General features: G+C 42.2%; 1 protein-coding gene across 5 annotated transcripts in view; it reads left to right on the forward strand.

Annotated features, from left to right (window-relative positions):
• LOC135205641 (phosphatidylinositol 4-kinase alpha-like) overlaps positions 1 to 21,235 on the forward strand; it is a 259,138-nt gene that overhangs the window by 105,790 nt on the left and 132,113 nt on the right. For all 5 annotated transcript variants that reach the window (XM_064236454.1, XM_064236453.1, XM_064236456.1 and 2 more), the window contains 3 exons: positions 1,261 to 1,420; positions 11,173 to 11,332; positions 20,133 to 20,272. In XM_064236454.1, the coding sequence (XP_064092524.1) occupies positions 1,261 to 1,420; positions 11,173 to 11,332; positions 20,133 to 20,272 (460 nt within the window). The remainder of the gene's footprint in view (positions 1 to 1,260; positions 1,421 to 11,172; positions 11,333 to 20,132; positions 20,273 to 21,235) is intronic.

Here is a 21,235-nt window from a genome sequence, read left to right on the forward strand (position 1 = left end):
CGTCTATTGACAAGCATCGTAACCTCGGAACGTCGTAAGCCGACACCATCGTAACTGCGGGACTGCTTGTCATATATATATATATATATATATCATATAATATATTATATATATATATTTTATATTATTAATATATAATAATTTATTATATAATAATCATGATATATTATATATTATATATTTAATTATTAAATTTTCATTACAACTATTATTAGTATTGTTATCATTATTGTTAAACATATTTAAAAATATATTACCAAATCAATCTAAGACATTATGATGGGGCCAGATGGGCCCCCAATTACAATGGGCCCTGGTGCATTGCACCTCCTGCACGCCGAGTAGTTCCGCCACTGAGTGTCATTCTGTTTGAAGCATCTTATATAGTGAATCACTGACTTTCTCATACACCTTCATCAAGCTAGGCTCCTCTCAATCTCACAGTGAAAGGATATCACTCAGCCTTGTCCCAGGTCTTCAGACTCAAGGGAGGTATCCTTGCTAATGAGTTTTGAGCACTCTTGCCAACCTTGATAGCTGCATCATCCAGAGCTGGATGCATCTCTTGTCCTCCATAGGTTAGCCAGTTCAGTTGGTGAGCCATTATATATTATTTTAAAAGGATACACTCCTTTAGACTGGAATGTTTCTACCTTTTGTTAGTACAGGCAAGCTCAAGGTGTCCAGGAACACCCTTTCTTTCTGGCTTTCTGAGGAGATCAAATGAGCTTATGTGGTGGCTGCTCAGCAGGACACGTGGACACTTGGTTCCAATTGGACAGAAAAGTATCTCACCTGAGTACTTCAGCTTTTTGTAAGTGTAAGGAGTGAATGCAGAGTGGCTGGATTCACAGCATGCTGTGGAGTTACTCCATTCCCTTTTATGGCTATGGTTACTAAACCGAAGAATCTGCTGTGTTGGACCAGATAGCGGTAACTAAATGCATTTTACTTTGCCCTCCCTTTTAACAATGGGGTGTGGCAAGAAAGTTTATTCTGAACCCATTACTACTGTTATTAGCTAGAGTAGCCACCTACCATCTAGAATTCCTCATTTGTTTCTGATGTTTACCTCACTTAAGTGAAACCTCTTCAGTGACGTTGTTACCAATTTCAATGACTACTCCATCTCATTCAGAGGATACTCCTATGTAATAGGCTCTTGTCTGTATGCCATGGAAAAATACAAATTAATTTTAAATTATATGGTATTTTTGTTACATAATTCTGAGTAAACATTGTGTCTTCATTTTATAATAGGCATGTAGCAACAGCTGTTCACAATGCATTAGCAAACATTGCAGCCAATATTCAGGGAGAAGCAGAAATGGACAAGCTACTTATGAGATTACTGGAGCTGTTCGTGAAACTTGGACTAGCTGCTAAAGAAAACTCTGAAAAAAATCCTGCAGTTTTGAAGGTAAGTTTTGCCTAATAGTATCTTTTATGATTATAAAATGCTTTGTTTGATACAGTACAGTATGGTTAAAGTGCTACAATCAAAGCTCTTTGGGTGTTAGGGAATCATGTGCAACTTTGTAGTACCTACATGCAATAATATCAGTGGATTTAGGAAACAGTTGGAGGTGTGAGAATTAAGATATGTTTAATTTGTTGTGAATTAGAATAACAAATTGTGAAACATGGGGAGTAATAAAAAATTGCCTTTATCTTTTAATTTCATTAATTTTAGAGGCAAACTTTCTCTCTCTTGTGGGAACATTCAATATTACCAGTACCCTTCAATACTGACTTTTACTTAAGTAACTTACCAAGTAATTACTTAGCTAACCGTATCTAGTATTGGCAGCTAAAATTTGAAATTCGCGGTAGCGATTCTTTTGTTTTGGTTGTAGGTAACTAGTCCCGCCCACTTTTGGGAAGAAGAGGAACAACTGAGCCAGGTATTTCAATTTGTTTCTACCGGTGTACGACGAGGTTGTGAGTCAGCAGCTGATTCGAAATTTGAATTCTTGGCTGGTTTTGAAGAAATTGATGAAGTGCTCTTTTTGGTAGCCATTTAGCATTTATTTAGTCAGGAATTGTGATAATCCTTAGAAACATTCAGACTGAATTGACTTTACTAATTTTGACTTTGCATTTAACCGACAATGTCTGACACTAGTTCTTGTAGGACTCTTTATTGCAGCAAAGGCTGCACGACAAGGTTAACATCTGCAAAATACAACTCTTACCTTACACAATTTTTATTAATTGTAGGTGGCAAAATTGCTCATTAAAAAAAAAGTCTTGTATTGAATGTAAGGGCTGGGATAGCAAGCAGGGGAAAACTTTAACTTCTCATCTATCTAAGTTAGCAAGGGATAGACAGAGGAAGGCTAGTATTAAACAAGACAGAATGACTGCTAGTCAGGAATCAGATACGTCATCCATTGAAGTTCTGATTATTTCTTTTCCTGCTATTTTGCCCATTCCCAGTCCTTTGACTATTCCACCTAATCCTTGTCCCAGCTCCCAGGTTCTTGACCCAACACCGTTGCTGCTTTGACAGTAGACAGCTATTGTTTTCAGGCACAGAGGAATAGATTTGTCTACAAGTCAGGACATTTCAGATTTAGTTAAATCTTTTTACACTAGTAAACAAAGGACAGAACCAGTGGCCTGGAACCTGGATGTTGTATTAAAATGCATATCAGGTCCTCCCTTTGAACGGATCGAGGAGGCCTCCTTCAGAAATGTGACAAAGAAGACCCTTTTTCTGGTAGCAATAGTTGCAGCCAAAAGAGTGAGTGAGCTACAAGCTATGGATAAAAGAATCAAGTTCTCTGGGGGAGATGCGATTTGTTCACTTCCTCTTAATTTTATCATCAAAAACGAGAATCCCAATAGACCATGGCCTCCATCTCATGTGATTAAAAGTTTGTCAGAATTATTATGGCCCGAAGAAGAGGAAAGAGTCCTCTGCCCAGATAGAGCTCATATATTCTATCTTAAAAGGACAGAAAAGACTAGAGGATCTTCTGTTAACTTAGGGGCGTCTGTAAAAGACTCCTCTCATCCTCTTACGAAGAATGTTGTTTCATTCTTTTTCAGGGAGGTAGTTAGAGAATCACATTCTCAGGCAGGAGAGGAGTGTCTCCCTATCCTCAAAATAAAGGCACATGAAATAAGAGCGATTTCCACATCCTTAGCATTCAAGAAGAACCTCTCCCTGGGAGATATTCTTCAAGCAACATTTTGGAGATGCAAGTCAGTCAGTGTTTGCATTATAATATTTAAAGGAAGTAGAGATAGTGTTACTTTAGGCCCCTTATCAGTGGTTGGCATGGTGTTGGGGAAGGTAACTTAAGAAGCATCCCCTCCATCTTTTTTTTACCTTGAATCAAGGTTTTGAGTTACTGGGAGTCTGGAGGTACTTGGTACTAGGATACCCACCAGTTTTATTTTAGGTTGAGGGTTGGAATTATGGTTTTTATGGTGTAGGTAATGATGTTGTTCTGGTTTTCTTGTTGGTAGTGCACCCTGGGCAGGGGCATTATTTTTTAGCCTAATCTTAGCTTCAAAGCTCCCACTAAGGTAGCAGGTGACCTAGGGCCAAACTGCCTCACCTCTACCACGTAAGATGAGCACCAACCAGAGGCAGTAGCTTCCTGCAGCAGTTCTCTTACAAGGTAAAAAAGCAACAAGCATTGTTACAATGCAAGCCTGTTTTTCTATTCACAAATTCACTTTTTCATAATGATTTGGGGTAGAATAGTCCATGTATCTCACCTCCTGTCAATGTGGAATCAGCTAGGGATTTTAGGTCATAAACAAATTGAAATACCTGGCTCAGTTGTTCCTCTTCTTCCCTGAAGTGGACAGGACTAGTTACCTATGACCAAAACAACAGAATCGCTACCCTGAATTTCAAATTTCATACATTCAACTTACCCGTCAGATATATACATAGCTATCGACTCCGTCGTCCCCGACAGAAATTCAAATTTCGCGGCACTCGCTACAGGTAGGTCAGGTGATCTACCGCCCTGCTCTGGGTGGCAGGACTAGGAACTATTCCCGTTTTCTAATCAGATTCTCTCTGTCGCCGGTGGTATCAACATTGTTGTTACTTCCTCCTGACTAGAATTCTTTTTTCGCAACGCTTTTGATCATCTCTCGCTGATATTTGGTGACGTACTTGGATCGTTGTTTGGCATTCGCTATCGTGGACTGTGTTTTGGACTTGGTTTTTGGAATTCGTGAATATGTCTGACTCTAGTGTTAGTTTCAGAGTGTGTGTGAATGAGGGCTGTAAGGTGAGGATTCCGAAAGCTTCGGTAGATCCTCATACTACTTGTAGTGGTTGTAGAATGGTTGAATGCTCGATTGAGAATACGTGTAACGAGTGTGAGAAATTGAGTGCACAAGGGTGGAAGAATCTAACTTCTTACTTGAAGAAGTTAGAGAAAGATAGAGAGAGGAAGGCGGCTTACAAAACCCGCAGAATGTCTACATCTCATGATTTACTGTCTAGTTCTGTAGCTTCTTCCTCTGATAATCATGCCCATTCTGTTTCAGCCCGTTCACAAATTGCTAATCCCTCTAGTTCTGCTTCGGAAATAGCGGAACTCAGAGCTTCCCTTCAGAAAATGCAGGAAAAATGGCAGCATTGGAAGGTAAGGAAAGTGAATGTGGTTTCGCTAGTGATATTAGTGTCCCCAGTGTAGTGGAGGGGGCGTCTGGTCGTCTCTGCGACGCTCCCAGGCCTAGACCTCTTCCAAGCTCCCTGGCCCGGAGGAGAAGGAAAGTCGAAAGCCGTACGGGGGTTGTGGAGAATCCCCAACGATCAGGCGTCCCTTCGGCAGAATCTATCATATCACAAACTGCCAAGGACCGCTATAGGAAAAGCGTCCTTCGAGAGTGCTTTTCGTCTTCTAGTTCGCCCTCTCCGAGAAGAGGATGGAAGGAGTCGAAACTTTCCCGTCCGCTGAAGAGGAGTATGAAAGAACATGAACTCAATTCTAGTCCCGAGCGCTTCTCTGAAGAAGGAGCGCCTTCGGTAATAAAGAAGGCTAGAAAACATTCAGACTCTGGGTCTGGAGGAGATCCTAGAGCGCCTTCCAGATCTCCCTCTCCTGATTCGAAAGATTCCTCAACCAGGAAAATTTTAATGAATATGCAAGAACAATTAGCCTCGTTGGTAGGAGCTCTATATAAGGAGCCTACTCGTAAGAAGGATGATAGGCTTCCTATTAAAAGATCTAAATACCGATCTCCTGTCGGGCGCGACGAACCCTACAGGGGAGTTGTCGCACAAGCGGCCATCTCTGGGGGGAGCGATGCGTTAGACAGGAGAGAAGTAAGAAAGGAAGTTACTCCTGTCAAGAGTGCGGCTCCAGCCAGGAGCCAGGCTCCGAGTAGGCGCAAAGAGCCAGAGTATGCAGTACAACGTTCAAGATCTTCAACAAAGCGCCAAGAGTTAACTGAAGAAGAAGATCCTGTTAGGAGTAGAGCGCTTGTTAAACGGAAAGCGCCTACCTTGATCAATACTCCTACTAAACACCATACGCATTCCAAGGATCAGGAGTATTTGGAGCGACGTACTCCTGCCAGGCGCCAGGAGTCTTCGGACCTCGATACTCCTCCCAGGCGCCAGGAGTATTCTGAACTTAATACTCCTCCCAGGCGCCAGGAGTATTCCGAACCTTATACTCCTCCCAGGCGCCAGGAGTATTCTGAACTTAATACTCCTCCCAGGCGCCAGGAGTATTCGGAACAAGATGCGCCTACCAGAAGCCAGGAGTATTCGAGGCGCGCTGCGCCTGCCAAGCGCCAGGAGTATTCCAAACACGTTACTCCTTCCAGGCGAGATACTCCTGCTGTACACCAGGCGCATTCCCTGCATGAAGAGCCTGACATCCGACAGGAGTCATCCAAGCGTCAATCTTTTAGCAAAGAGAGAGTAACTCTTAGCCCCTCTTCAATTAGGAGTGCTTCTTCAGAAAGGAAGAGAGTAAGGGAAGAAACAGAAGAAAGAAGGGAGCCTTCTCCTTCCGAGCCTATGAACCCAGAAGATGCCTCGGAGGATGAAATGAAGGAAGGATTTTCTAATTACAAAGTTCTTTCGTCCCTTCTCTTGGAAGAATATGGAGACTCTTTAACGCCAGCCGCTCCTCCTTCTCCACGCTCTCTGTTCTCGAGCACGAAAACACACAAGTCTTCCTCTTTCCTAAAAATGAAGCCTGCTATATCTATGAGGAGGGCGCTTCAATCTCTTGACTCCTGGTTCAAGAAGAAGAAGGAGTTAGGAAGGACGGTCTTTTGTATGCCTCCCGCTAAACTTACAGGGAGGAGAGGCATTTGGTACGAAACGGGAGAAAATATGGGATTGTCTCTGTCCGTTTCAGCTGAGTCAGACTTCTCGAGTTTAGTAGACTCATCGAGAAGACACGCCTTGAATGCAGCAAAAGTAACATGGGGGCTTTCGGAAACGGACCACCTCCTCAAAGGGCTTTTTCACACTTTAAAAGTTTTTAACTTCTTAGATTGGTCCCTTGGGGTTCTTGCCAAGAAGTCTCATGAAAAGGAACAACTGGACCCAGAAACCCTAAATAGCATCCTCACATGCATTGATAAGGCTGTTCAGGATGGATCGGCTGAAGTATGCTCCCTCTTTGGTGCAGGAGTTTTAAAGAAGAGGGCGGTTCACAGTGCTTTCCTCACGAAGGCCGTATCTCCTTCGCAAAGATCCGCCTTATTGTTTGCGCCTCTCTCAGAACATCTTTTTCCCTCGCAGTTGGTGAAGGATATTGCTCATTCGCTGACTGAAAAGGCCACCCAGGATCTCCTTAGACAATCCTCAAGGAAAATAGGCCTATGGCCAGTGAGGAAAAGAAAGTGGCTCGTCCAGCTCAGCAGCAGCCCTTTCGAGGAGGCCTTCCAGCTAGATCTATCGCCAGAAGGAAGTCAACCGAGAAAAGGGGCAGGTCTTCCTTCCGTCCCTTTAAGAAGGGAAAGTGAGAATTCTGTCCTCCAGACACCTGTAGGAGCCAGGTGACATTTCTTTGCGAAAGCCTGGGAAGACATAGGATCGAATCCTTGGACGATGTCAATCATCAAGAAGGGTTATCTCATCCCATTAAAGGACATTCCTCCCTTGACAACATCACCGAGGGAATTGTCCGCCAGATACAGGGACCCTGTTCTGATGGATACTCTTCGTCAGATGGTGGAACAGATGTGGGACAAAAGAGCAATAGAGCTCGTGCTGGATTGCAGCTCCCCGGGGTTTTACAATCGCTTGTTTCTTGTAGCAAAAGCCTCGGGGGGATGGAGACCGGTACTGGATGTAAGTGCGCTGAACAAATTCGTAAAACAACAGAAGTTCAGCATGGAAACGTCTGCTTCAGTCCTTGCAGCACTGCGGCAAGGAGATTGGATGGCGTCCCTAGACCTTCAGGACGCATATTTCCACATCCCGATCCACCATTCGTCGAGGAAGTACCTTCGATTTATGTTCGAGGGAAGAATCTATCAGTTCAGGGCCCTGTGTTTCGGCCTTTCCACGGCTCCTCAAGTCTTCACGGACGTGATGAAAAATGTATCAAGACATTTACATTTGAAAGGGATAAACGTCTCCCTGTACCTGGACGACTGGCTCATCAGAGCCAGGTCTCAAAAGCAGTGTTTGGAGGACCTGTCAACAACACTGGAATTGACAAAATCATTGGGATTGATCGTGAACCTCGAGAAGTCTCAGATGATCCCCAGCCAGAACGTGGTTTATCTGGGGATTCAGATGGATTCTCGGGGTTTTCGAGTTTTTCCCTCTCAAGAGAGAATAAAGAAAGGCTGTGCCACAGTATCGAACTTCTTAGGGAAAGAGCGCACTTCAGCGAGGGAATGGCTGAGCCTTCTGGGGACCCTTTCCTCGCTCGAACAGTTCTTTCTCCTAGGAAGAGTACATCTTCGTCCGCTTCAGTTCTTCCTGAGAAGAAGTTGGAGTTGGAAGACAGGACAGCTCTCGGACACGTTTCCAATCTCGGAGGAAATAAAAAATCATTTAAATAAAGTGGTGGTTGATTCCCTTAAAAGAAAACAAAGGAGTGTCCCTGCAAGTACGGAACCCAAGCCTGACATTGTTCTCAGACGCGTCGGAGTCGGGCTGGGGTGCAACATTGGGATCCAAAGAAGTGTCAGGCACCTGGTCGGCAGAACAGGTGTCATGGCACATAAATTGCAAGGAGCTTTTAGCAATTCACCTTGCGCTAAAGAGCTTCGAACATATAGTCAGAGGCAAGGTCGTACAGATAAACTCAGACAATATGACCGCTCTGGCTTATGTCAAGAAACAAGGAGGGACTCACTCTTTCGCTCTGTACGAGCTGGCAAGAGATCTGTTGATTTGGGCGAACCAAAGGAAGGTAGTTCTTCTAACGAGGTTTGTCCAAGGGGAGAGGAATGTGAGAGCGGACAGACTGAGCAGGAGGTTCCAGGTCCTTCCCACAGAATGGACACTCCACTCAGAAGTCTGTCAGAGCCTTTGGCTCCTTTGGGGGAAGCCTCAAATAGATCTTTTCGCCACATTCCTCTCCAAAAGGATAGACACATTTTGTGCCCTAGTGGAAGATCCCAGGGCTTATGCAACAGACGCCTTCCTCCTGGACTGGTCAGGGATAGATGTTTACGCTTTTCCCCCGTTCAAGATACTGGGGGAAGTAGTCAGAAAATTCGTGGCATCCGAAGGAACCAAAATGACTCTGATTGCTCCGTATTGGCCAGCTCAAATTTGGTTCACAGAGGTGATGGAGTGGACAGTGGACTTCCCCAGATCTCTTCCAAACAGAATAGATCTGCTCAAACAACCCCACTTCGAGAGGTACCATCAAAATCTACCCGCTCTTGCTCTGACTGCCTTTCGACTATCAAAAGACTTGTCAGAGCGAGAGGGTTTTCTCGCCAGGCAGCAAGCGCAATTGCTAGAGCCCGCAGATCATCTACTAGGCGAGTGTACCAATCGAAGTGGGAAGTTTCAGAAGCTGGTGCAGGTCGAAGAAGCTGTCCTCTTCCAGTACCTCTGTGACCGAAATTGCGGATTTCCTTCTGTTTCTTAGAGAAAAGTCGCATCTCTCTGTACCGACTATTAAGGGGTACAGGAGTATGCTGTCAGCAGTCTTTAGAAACAAGGGATTAGATCTAACGAATGATAAGGATTTGCACGACCTCATTCGTTCCTTCGAAACATCAAAGTCACTTGAACCTAAGGTTCCAAGCTGGAACTTAGATGTGGTTCTTAAATTTCTATCCTCCGAAGAATTCGAACCACCACACACTGCTTCATTTCGTAATATCACTAGAAAGTGTTTGTTTCTGATGTCTCTTGCAACGGCAAAAAGAGTCAGTGAGTTGCACGCCCTTGAATCACGAGTTGGCTTCAAAGGAGACTCTGCAATTTGTTCATTCCAGTCTCTCTTTCTTGCCAAAAACGAAAACCCTTCGAATCCCTGGCCCAGGAGCTTCGAGGTAAAAGGACTTTCTAGTTTGGTGGGCAGAGAGGCAGAAAGATCCCTTTGCCCAGTTAGAGCTCTAAAATTTTATCTGGACAGGAAGAAGCAGTTGGGGGGTTCGCAAAAAGGTCTTTGGTGCTCAGTAAAAGACCCCAAGAGAGCAATGTCCAAGAACGCCTTAGCCTTCTTTGTTAGAAGTGTTATTATGGAAGCTCATAAGAATTGTCCAGATGTCTTTTTAATCTTTTAAGAGTGAGAGCCCACGAAGTTAGGGCAATCGCAACCTCTGTGGCGTTCCAAAGAAATATGTCACTCAAAAACATTTTGGACGCAACTTATTGGAGATGCAACTCTGTGTTTGCATCTCATTATTTAAAAGACGTGCGAGTTACGTATGAGAAATGTTTTTCTCTAGGTCCGTTTGTGTCAGCACAGGCGGTTCTGGGTAAGGGAGCTAGCACCGATCCTTAATATTGTATGTAACCCTCTTGTTGGATGTTCTTGAGTTTCCTGTGCATGGGAGTGTCAGGTGTCGCACAGGCGACCTTCACTTCTCTTCACTAGGAGATCGAGTGACAGCTGACTTTTAGAGGGGTACAAAAAATAATATTTTTTTTTTTGTATTATTGTATGTGTGGTTATTGAGTTTGTGGTTGTTTGCTAAGAGTTTGGGGATAGCTCTTGGCAATCTTAGAACTAACACGGGTGTTAGGTTCGGGTGATCGGGATCGGTTGTGTGCTCCTTAAATAAAGGCGTGTTGTCATATAAGCGGAGGTGCTCCCATTGACAAACGCCAGTTAGGTTCTGTCGAGTAAGTGGATGAGACCCCATCGACAGATCCACAAGAACTCTTGGCCACAGATCACTATCTCGCTAAGGCTCTTGAGATGAAGCAGACTCCTGGGCAGTAGCCACAAAGTCTTCCATCTAATAAGGTAGGAACTAAGGTTTATTTATACCTACAACATATGTTGTTTACCTGTCTAGTCAGTTAGTTAGCGGTCTCTTGCCCTCCACCAAAGGGTGTCAATCAGCTATGTATATATCTGACGGGTAAGTTGAATGTATGAAAATGATATTGTTATGATACAATAAAGTTTCATACATACTTACCTGGCAGATATATACATAGCTATCGACTCCGTCGTCCCCGACAGAAATTCAAATTTCGCGGCACTCGCTACAGGTAGGTCAGGTGATCTACCGCCCTGCTCTGGGTGGCAGGACTAGGAACTATTCCCGTTTTCTAATCAGATTCTCTCTTCCACCTGTCTCCTGCGGGGAGGCTGGGTGGGTCTTCAATTGTATATATCTGCCAGGTAAGTATGTATGAAACTTTATTGTATCATAACAATATCATTTTTAGCTGCTGATACTAGAAACTGTTAGCTATGTAATTACTTGGTAAGCATATGCAAAAATTTATTTTATCATAAAAATGTCATGTTGATGAGCTTGATTTAGGATGTTGTCTTTTTGCAGAATGTTGAAAGGAAGGCCTTTATTGATACCTTATTTTATAATGCCTTCATTCATCATTGTCATCATTTGTTTTACCAGGGCTTCCCTTTACAGTTTTGTTATAAGTGTAATGCACATTTTCTTATGGATTTGCAATTTGATGCAAGTCTTTGTGTATGTCCTTTTTCTATGATCTGAAATCATGATGCATATAAAGAAATGCTAGAAATACTGCATGTAACCATGGTTCATTCATTCCAGGCATCAAGCAGTGCAGGCAACCTTGGTGTCCTCATCCCAGTGATTGCTGTGCTCGTTCGACGTCTGCCTCCTATCAAGGATCCCAAGCCACGGCTTTTGAAGCTGTTCCGTGACTTTTGGCTCTTCTGCATAGTAATGGGTTTCACTCAACAAGAATCAGGTTAGGCCTTGTCATCTAATGCTTGCTTGTGGAGTTGTTAAGTTGAAATTAGTTTATAATACACATAAAAATTGCATAGTTGTTTCACCACAAACTGATTACCTTATTATAGCCTATTTGTGTGTCCAGAAATCTCGGACACCACATTCAACTGAAGACAGTCCCTAGTTATTGGGGGGGGATTTCGTTCTGACGTCTTGATGATAAGCCAAATCGCTGATAACTGTTTTTTGGTGCAACTGTTAGGTATGTATCGGTGCCAATACTTTATTATCATAACCAGAAATCAGCACACTTCAGTGCCGAAAATCACAGATTTTTGGCGCTAGACAAACTCAATAAAGCCAGATTGCCGATAACCGGGGACTGCCTGTATATCAGCTGCTCTGGTAGGGTGGCACTTGTGCAAAAGGTCCTTCAGTTCCATATTGGTGAAGTGAATCATTTCTATGTATCTGCTAAAGGGTCATCAGTTCCCAAGGATTCCCAGACTTTTGGGACGTAAGTGACTACTGTGTCTCATTTTGTTTAACTTTCCCTTGTTCTCTTTGGGTTTTTTTCTAGGGATGTGAGTAGCTGAGCACCTCCAAACTAAATTGGTATTTAAGCCATGTTAAGTATTGTGTTTGGTGAAAGAAATAAAAAATTTTTTTCACAGAAACCCAACACATCAACCAAAATTACACACCTCCCAACCCCATGACTTTTGGGCTTGATCAGAATCATGTTGTGATTCAGTTAAGCATCTGGGACCTGAAGGACCATATGTGCATAAGCCAACCTACTGGAAACAGCTGAATTTTTTTTCTATTAGTACCTTACAATGAGATGTATGGGATTTGTGATGCATGAAATATGCCATGTTAAGTGAATGAGTTTCTGCTGAAAAAATGATTTACTGTACAAAATAATACAAATTCAGCAATTCTTATAGAAATCCGTACCCACTTTTTACAAAGTATCACACTAGCTTAAGAATTATTTTATGTTATGGTTTCTTGATTCATAAATGTATCAGGAAGCTAGCTGGTAAAACTTCATATTCTATTTATAACTATATCAGAGTTAATTAAAACCCAGGGTACATGCTCAGAGCTCAGACATCTGAACTAGTACCTGGTTAGCCAGTCAGCAACCAAAGGAAAGAATACAGCATACATTAAGTCTTTATGGGACTGTAGGGTGTTCGTACAAGTATCCCTCAATTATCTACATACACACTATCTATCTTCAACTCAGGATAATTCACAATCACTTCAGCCCCTGAGAAATATTTATGGTTATATACATAAATACAGTAAATAAAATTGGTTGGCAACTCTGGGATAAAAATGCTTTACATGCTCAACTGGGTGATAACAAAATTAGAGATTTATCATCATTGTAATATGTGTATAATTATTTATTGACGACGTTATCCTGATCATTAGTATTATACATAATTATTATGCAATATTCATTTTTAAAATCCACATATGATACTGATAGAAAGAAATTCGTTTTCCTAAATGGGTGTGGACTGGGGAAGAGTTTTTACTTATGCAGAATATGATTCTGAAAGGACTAACTTAGTCAATTTCTCAGTGAGGTTAAGGAACCTAATGTTAAGACCGAAGGTTTGTTAGTTATGAAAAATACAAATTGGTGAAAAATTTGTTATTTTTTTAATGTGAAGTCAATTTGTACAATGTAAACCAGCTGTAGTGTGTGTTTATAAGGGTGATTTTCCTTATATATATGTGAAGTGAAATGCAGGTTGTGTAATGTAATTTGGAATAAAAACCTGAAAGTTGAAGCACTATAGTATCTGGAAGTTGAACTTGCCATTATTTTCTCAAACAAACAAAGTTTTTTATTCTGTTTTGCTTTTGTAAATGCTTTTTATATATAAGTAACTTACCAAGTAATTGTACATAGCTATAAGTTCCACTTATACAGCAGCTTGAATTCAAAATTTCGCAGATAACACTTCAAACCATTGTGTAGGTGATCTTTCCACCTACTAGTGGGAGAATAGGAATGACTGTAAGCAGAAAGCTCAGTTTGTTCCTGCCATTATTGGGTGAACACTTGTGATGGCAGTACATGGCTGCTTGTTTATTATTTTCTGGTTATTTAACTGGATTTCATTGGGTGTGCATCCCACTGGAAAGCATATTTAATAGACTTATATGGAATCACAGGATGAGTTCTTTCTTGTTTTGTAATTATGGAGTTGATTCGTCAAGTAATCATTTGTTTACCCTTGAGTTAACGATAATAGTTCGGCACTAAAAGTAATTCTCGTATGTTTTGCCATTCCTTTAGGCTAAACTGAATTGTTTTCTGTTTACTGCTCCTCATTACTTGTATACCCTTGGTATACAGTTTTGCCTTATTATTAGATTCTCAAAGGGTGCTTTCCAAGTATGATATACTCGAAAAGTGTTTATTGCCTCAAAGTAATATTCGAATGTTTCATCATTGTTTTAGGCTAAGAGCTGGACAACTTTTGCCCGTTTTTTGCGTAGGCTACTTGCAAGTTGCTGATGTGTTCCCCTGGAAAGTAAATCTTTTATCTTATGTTAGCCAAGCCTTTACATCAATGTTGTTTATGTATAGGATGTAGGCAATTCACTAGACATCACAATCGACTTGAAAGTATTTCATGAATGTTTGTCATTCATAGTAGTCTTCTTGTGAGCCGTGGTTATACATAGTGTTGTCCAAAAACGTAATTTTGGTATCGTATGCCATTAACTTAGGCCAAAAATATTAACATCAATGAAGTTTCCAGGGAGTAGGTGATTTACTAGACATCATTAAAAGTAATTCATGAATGTTCATCATTCTTAGGCTTAGTGTGAGCCACTAATTTAGTTTTGCCCAAAAAACGGATTTCTGTATATTATGTCATTCCTTTAGGTCAAAATTTTTACGTCGATGATGTTTACAGGCGTAGTCTACTCGTAAATTCTTTTATCAATATTTGCTTTAAAGGTAATTTTCGAATGTTTCCTTGTTCCATTGGGCCAAAGTTTTGCATACATATTTTGTTTATAGAACCTAGTCTTGCTAACAGTCGGCAAATTATATTAATTTAACCCTCGCTCTTTCCTTTGTAGAGAATTAAAATGTAAGGGCTGAAAGTAGCAGGAGAGAATGGTGCTTATGGGAGGGCACACATCTAAATTGATGTGGAGATTGTGAACGCTCCTCACTTCCAGCAACCAGAAGTGCTCACTTCACCTTAATACCAGTTCATACTACGAGCACTTGATAGCGCTCACTAGTGCCGTCTACCATGTAGCGTCAGCTCATGCCTAAGCGCCAAAGGCTCCAATAAGCACCCTGAACAGATGCGCCAGTGGTGCGAGCATCAGTCCCAAAGTGCTCGTAAGTGCCAAAGCTTCCACAAGTACCCTTAACAGAGGTGCCAGTGGCACAAATATCAACACCAAAGCTCCCATGATCACCCTGAACAGAGGCACCAGTGGCGAGAGTGTCAAAGCTCCCATAAGCCCAGAGCGTTAATGAGTGCTTATAAGCACCAGAGTATCCATGAGCACCCAGGACCGTCCATAAGCGCCCAAGAGTGTCCATTAGTGCTCAAAAGCATCCATGAGTGGCCATCGGCACCCATGGTCGACATCGAATACAGGTGGCCCATGGTTAAAGGTGCAATCGCTTAGCGGCTCTCCTAGACCTAGGCCACTGACATACTCCCCTCCACCTGGGAGAAGTCATACTGAACGTCCAAGGGAGACTGGTGGGAATTACCCTGGGTAATTGCCCCTCTGTCGAACCTGTTGTATATTCCCAGGTATTGACAGACATCCACTAGAAAGATGTCTTCATGGAAGTGTAATGGAGGAGGTGATTATTCAGCCCTTCAGACAGCCTACACTTAAAGTCCCTGTGATACTCCCCATTACCTGGGAGGAGACATACTGGCAGTCCAAGGGATTTTGAGGGGGCTTGCCCCCGGGTAGTTGCCCCTCAATTGAGCCTCTAATCCAGGTCTTGACAGACAGCCACTGAAAAGGTGTCTTCATAGAGGTGTAGTGGAGGTGGTAGCCATCCAGCCCATCGGATATCCTAGACCTATAGTCCCTATTTTACTCCCCTTGGGAGGAGACAAGCTAGTGGCCCAAGGGAGTCCAAGGGGTCCCTGGGGAGTCAGCCCTAAGTCGCACCTGTAGCCTTTTGTAGGTGGCGATAGACAGCTAATGGAAAGGCGTCTTGCCGAATGTACACCATCTTCCGAGGCTCCCAGCCCTAAACAGGGCCACAATAGTGATAAATCAAGATAATTAAAAAGGTCTGCTGTGGATGTGTCCTGCACCCCTTAGAGGCTGCATAAGAAGGTTAGGGAATCTGTGCTTTCTTGCAGTTCTTTTTTGGGACAACCTGGGTGGTATTCTCCAGAATGTTCAGAAGTTTGACTCCCAACACCGGCTGGTGCCAAAACGCTCATTGAATCCCGGGCACCCTCTTGCTCCCGAACTCTCAGTGGTTGCCAAGCAGCCAGTTGCCCCTGAATGCCTAGTAGCTCCCCAGCGTCTGTTTACGCCCATGCTTACAGAATTTTACGGACATTTAGTCAAGCATTTGGCACAAGTATTGGAGTTTATAGTGCCAACTCCCTCATAAGCAGCTCATGCTTCTTAAGAGTTTAAATCCATCACTAGATTCTGCAGCCCTGACTTTTGTGATCAAAGATTTTTTGTGGAGTCTGATTTTTTGTTGTGAGCAGAGAAGGCATGTGACTAGCATTCCTATATCTAGTGCTTCAACGGATCTCTCCTTAATGAAGTTTTGTTATCCGGTGCGGATAAGGATAGAAGTTGGATTGTCTGCTCATGTCCTTCATTTTGGAAGAGAGAGCTGTTGTACTCTCACCTTTCTTCTTTTCAGCTCCTGATGATGAGCTCCCAGCACCTGTTCACGAGCTTTAGTTTCTCTGTTTAAAGGATTTTTTGCTCTTATGTTTGCTCTTATGAATCCTCTCGAGATTCTCCTTTCTGCTACGAACTGCCCATCATAGTCTTTAGTCTGTACAAGGTTTCAAGTCGTCAGGTTACCCATGTGTCCACATGATTATCAGAAGCCAGAGACTCAACAGCTGGTCCACAAGGTCTGAGAGGCTGCACATTAATTTGCATGATCACTCAGTTGTCCGCAGAATGGAGACAACCAGAAGGCCTGTCTTCCAGGACCAGGACAGCGTATCTTAGTTCGGGAAACTGTGCTTAGACATCCCTACTGCATTATATGTCTTCATGAGTCCTCTCTGCTCTTCAATGACCTCTTTTCTGGACTTAACTTCAGTCTTCTATTTTCCACCTTAGATTTTGGTTGAGGAATCCACCAGGGAACCACAAGTTTCCGGGTGGTGCTCTCCGGAAAATGGAACCTTTATTACATATGTTGGAGAGCTGTAAATATCTCTCATGGGGGCTTCAGTATTTATTGACCTTAGTTTATGCCTAAATAGCAGTATGTATTTCTCTCTAGACAAGACCTCAGTCCTAGCGTATATTCTTCATAGAGAATATAGACTTGTTTTTCTCTCATCTTTTTCTCCAAACGAGAACCTCCGCTTTGAACGATTCGGGTTCAATTTTGAGTCAAGTCATCTTAGCTCTTGTGAACAAACTGAGGCCAGGTCATTCCCAGTGGGTAGATTTCGTGTCCACTGGTCAGGCAGAACAGGTTTTCATGGGGCAGTCTGACTATGATCCATTTTGCCTCTCCTCAGACTCTCGAAACTTCAAAGAGCTTGTCAGTAAAGTTTTTCGCTAGATATATTGCATACGCTATCATGGTTGCAGATGTCATTCGCCTAGCCTAGTCTACCGGAAAAGAAATCTGCTGCCTTTTTTGGATGCCCCTTATGTACGCGAGGAGTTCTACATCTTTTGTACTCCATCAGCAAAAGGGTATCGGACTATGCTAAGCTTAGTATCTATGCTTAGGGGCCCAGCTTTGACGACCTTGTCTTGTCTTTGGCGCTTCTAAGTGAGGAAGGGATCAAGCCTCCTTGAACCTGGATGTATCTCCATGTCCCTTGCTTGTTCCTCTGAGTACCTCCTCTTGATTTCTGTACTCAGAAGACACCCTTCCAAGTAGCCTCTGGCTTTGACTAGGATGTACTAGTGAGATCCAGCCTCTTCTTTAGCTTTCAGGCACAATATGTCCTTTACTTCCGTTCTGCATTGTCCCACTGGAAGTACAGTAGTGCCTCAGGTTACGGAATTAATCTGTTCCGAAGCGGCCTTCGTAACCTGATGTTTTTGTATCCAGAACTACGTTTTACATGTAAATCGCCTAATTCGTGCTAAGCCCTACAAAAACACCACAATAAATTTTATAATAAGCTAAATTGACCAATAAACAATGAAATACAACAATTTGGACCACTCAATACCTAACCTAACCGTTAGTGTACTTGTAAATAAAGTGTATTAGTGTACAGGGTACAAGAAATACTGTACATACATGTACGTACATATGTAGTAAAATGTGGAACCTTACCTTTCGAGTGAGGTGATGTCCGAAAGTGGCGACAGAGGAGGAGGACAAACATCAGAAAACATGAACACTTAACTTTACAAAAAACATTAAAAAATGGCAGAAAACATTAACACTAAACTTTATGAAACATATTAACAAATGGCAGAAAACATTAACACTTCTTGATTATCTCCATCTTCGTCTCCATAGAAAGCATCCTCTTCTTTCCGTGAACTTCAGCAGCATTCTTGGGACCCATGGCTAATAACATAAGTAATTAAGTTCACACACAACATGATAAAGTAACTTACAGTACAATGAAAGCGAAATCACTAACACAAATTTACATTAACAAATGAAGTCTACGTGAACGAATGAATTCCATGTGTGTACGATAATGCTGCCGAAACAAAATGGTCAAGGAACTCCCTTGCGTAGATGCAGGATGGGATAGATGCTGACCAATAGGAGAACAGGGTCTTACGGCGGTGAATAGCATCAGGAACCAATGGGAGAACGGTAGGATGGTGGCGAGTCGTCTGAGTTGGCGGCGCGAGTTTTAAAATTGTTCTCGGCGGCCCGGGCGATTCTCGAACTTTACAGTACACCCTTTCGCAACCTGAATTATTTTTGTACACAGAAGCAAAAAATAAAATCTTCATCTTTGCTTTTGTAACCTGGATTTTTCATACGTAGGGACTTTTGTGTGTAGGGATATGACTGTATAATCATCCTCTGCGTTTCACTTTCTTAGGGAGTGAAACCAGAACTCCTAGTTCTCCTGGTGTCCAACTCGCAAGTCTGGCTCCCAGAGTTAGGGCTTTACAGCGCCTCGAACTTCTAGCTTGTCTGACGCCCAGTTCGCTGGGTGACAGCTACAATCTGGTGTAAGCTTCTGTCTAACATCAGTTATAGAACCTTGAGCCTTGAGCTTCTTTGACTTCCAGTTCACCTAGCACCCTATTCATTTGGCACTGGTTACAGCCTGGCGCCATCTCTTGCGCTGAGCTCCCACTAGCTCCCACCAGTCCTGAGCTCTTAGCTTAATTGGCATACAATGCTTTTGGCACCAGGTATAGCCTGACACCAGATCATTATCAGAGCATCCAAATACTCTCCAGCTCTGTGGGAGAACTAGGAGGTCCATGTCCTTGTGGAGTTTTCAGAGGACCATCATTTGCATATAGAGTTATGGCAGGATCCATTTCATCCACTGACAAGGATGTATTACACACATGGACTTTTACCTTCAGGCACACTCAGATTTAGGAGAGCAGTTTGCCTTCATATAAGTAAAACTAAGGAAGTCAGAGTAACCTCTACCCTTTTAGCAGATGTATTTTATGCCTCATACATCCATTCTGCCTTCGAACTACAATATACTCCCGTATTCATGGGGAATGGATATCAGACCCCCACAAATAGCTAAAATCCATGAATACTTAAAACCCCTCTAAAAATGCTTAGAATTGTAGAGTGGGCGCCTCTCCCTCTGTTGCTACGGGTAGGGGGATGCCTGGCAGGCCATTGGGCCAAATGGCAGTTGCATGGAGCAGAGAAGTGGGTAGTAGATGCCCTTCAGGTAAAGTATCTACTACCCTTCAACTTTTCTCCCCCTCTCTCGGACAGACCCCTTCTCAATCTGACCTATGCTCACGGCTCTCTGAAGTACTTGGCTCTTGGGTAGGAAGTGTTGAAGATGCTGGACAAGGATGTGATGGAAGAAGTGCATTATCCTTCACTGGGGTTTTACAGTTGGATTTTCCTGGTTCCAAAGGCTACAGGCGACAGGAGACCAGTGATCAACCTTTTCACTGAATCCTTTAGGCCATAAATGCATTTATCTCTATTGTTAACTATTTGTCCATTCTCTTTCATCTTCTCCCATCTTGCTATTCAGTGTTAAGTCTTGTTCCAGTTTTCACTCTAAAGGAAAACTTCTTGGGCATGCAGAAGGAGTTTTATACTTGTTGCTCATTGTTGTGGGTATTTGCTTTGCAACAACAAGATATGAGTTATAGTATGTTAATTCTTATTAAACTTGAGAGGTTCCTACAGCCAGATGTATGAATAATTAATTTCTGTGTTTACCTTAGATTTGTTTATATCTTCGTGAATTGTATTTCCATTCAGAGAACACTAGTGTTCATATCTTTGTAATAGACAAAAGTTTGATGGCATTTTTAATGTTACCTAAATTGTATGACCCAAGGTTGATTGACTTTAATTTTGATTAAGAATTTTATATTTGTAAAGAAAGCAAAGCATAACTTTTCATTATAAATTTCATTGTTGTTCATTATAGGTTTGTGGCCACCAGAGTGGTATGCAGCTGTTTGTGACATAGCAGTTGCATCTCCACTGTTGCTTTCACGTACTCAAAACCGCTCAGAAATGAAAGAACTCCGGTACACCTATGCAGTGCGAGATGATTCAGTGTCTGTTGTAAGTATAATTTATTAAGATTTGTATACCATAGTCGACATTCAGTTGAATTTCTTGATATCCTGGTTTTTTCTCATTCAGATATTTAGTTATTGCTTACATAAAATAAGAGGTTTACAGTAGCCCCATATTTGTGGGGATGTGTACCAGAACCCTCTCCCCCCTACAAATAATTAAAATCCATGAATACTTAGAACCCCCAGTTCCTCATTGGATGAGTGGTTTTCATGCTCAGGTACTAATCCGGTGGTCCGAAGTTCGATTCTCGGCTCAGCCAACGCAGAATCAGAGGAATTTATTTCTGGTGATAGAAATTCATTTCTCAATATAATGTGGTTCGGATCCCACATTAAGGTGTAGGTCCCGTTGCTAGGTGACCAATTGGTTCCTAGCCTCGTAAAAATAGCTGTTAATCAGCTCAGTGGTCTGGTAAAAGTAAGATATATACTTTACTTGAATTAGAACCCCTCTAAAAATGTTTATAACTGCCTGTCTTGAAAGTTCAAATACCAAATGTATACCATAAATAACATCCTACATCAAACTTAGCTTAAATTATTATCTTATTTGTAATTATTGCTATTATCATCATTATTATTATTATCATTATTTTATTAAAAGTAATGGCTACTTCAGCAGCATTACACTTGTAGAGATTCTTCTCTATTTTCCGAATAGTGGCTTTTTCCGTGCTACTTAGACAGGCTAGTAGAGCGCCTATGGAGGTCATGATCAAATACAGAGCCAAAATTGGTGTATACGTATATTTGAATTTTACAGATAAACTATGATACCATAGTTATCAAAGTCATTAACGATATATATATATATGTCTCTCTCTCTCTCTCTCTCTCTCTTTTGAAGCAAGTGAGCTTTCGTCTGGAGCTGCCAGACATCCTCGGGCTGGGAAGCTGAGGGTGGACTGATCTTGAAGCGGTGTCCGTCCTCATTTATATTTGGAGT

Source organism: Macrobrachium nipponense, chromosome 24 (assembly GCF_015104395.2).
Source record: "Macrobrachium nipponense isolate FS-2020 chromosome 24, ASM1510439v2, whole genome shotgun sequence".
NCBI classification, from domain to species: domain Eukaryota; kingdom Metazoa; phylum Arthropoda; class Malacostraca; order Decapoda; family Palaemonidae; genus Macrobrachium; species Macrobrachium nipponense.